General features: G+C 32.5%; 1 protein-coding gene across 1 annotated transcript in view; it reads right to left on the bottom strand.

Annotated features, from left to right (window-relative positions):
- The window catches only part of LOC106874779 (zinc finger protein 678), an 8,977-nt gene that overhangs the window by 1,155 nt on the left and 6,987 nt on the right, over positions 1 to 835 (bottom strand). The window contains exon 3 of the mRNA XM_052977136.1: positions 249 to 303. Coding sequence (XP_052833096.1) covers positions 249 to 303 — 55 coding nt within the window. The remainder of the gene's footprint in view (positions 1 to 248; positions 304 to 835) is intronic.

The raw sequence follows: 835 nt of genomic DNA, 5'->3' as shown, positions 1-835 counted from the left end.
ATATATATATATATATAGTTGTATTTACAGTTTAATCATAAATATTTTAACACTTATATTTCCATCAGCAGTGATCTTTGTTGATATCTAAAGATGCAGCAAATCCATTCAACTTTAACTGGAATCCAAAAATCATGCACACATTCCAAACAGTGACGTTTGAGAAATTTTGTTCACAAAACAAATTTCAATAGAATTCCTCAAAGATTTATTTAGATCTATGCATCCATTCTATCTTTTCTGAATACTATCTTCTAGGATACTGAAGTGAAATATTCTCTCCTATCAATGTCATCTGAGGTTCTGAAATAAAAGAGAAACAGAATAAGACATATAGCATACTTAAGAAGATGAGAGAAAAACAGTGAGAATTCTAGAATGTGACTTAATCCAAGCCATGTGAGTGGATTTAATAGATGGAAACTGAAAGAAGCCTGTCACATGTCAAATAGCTGTGTGTGTATATGTATGTATATATATATAATATATATATATATATAATATATATATATATATTATATATATATATATGCATGTGGCGCAAAGATGGGAATGTGGGAAAATACATATGAAAAATCCTAGAAGGGCTGGCACTAAACTTTGGATCCAGAGTTATACCAGCCCCCAAACAGGTCATCACATCATTGTTCTAAAGGCCCTATCCATCCCATCAATAATAAGGACCAGATACAGCAATACCTTGGGATTCGAAGGCCCACAGCTATTAAATATCTTGCCAAGAAAAACCTTAGAGATCTACATGCAGTAGCAGCAGATATTTTGAAGAAACACCTTGAATTTCTGCAGTCCAAGATCCCAGATGAACCTACATCAT

This window comes from Octopus bimaculoides, chromosome 27 (assembly GCF_001194135.2).
Source record: "Octopus bimaculoides isolate UCB-OBI-ISO-001 chromosome 27, ASM119413v2, whole genome shotgun sequence".
NCBI classification, from domain to species: Eukaryota; Metazoa; Mollusca; class Cephalopoda; order Octopoda; family Octopodidae; genus Octopus; species Octopus bimaculoides.
The sequence above is the reverse complement of the archived record's forward strand: the minus strand, read 5'-3'. Positions and strand labels throughout refer to the sequence as shown.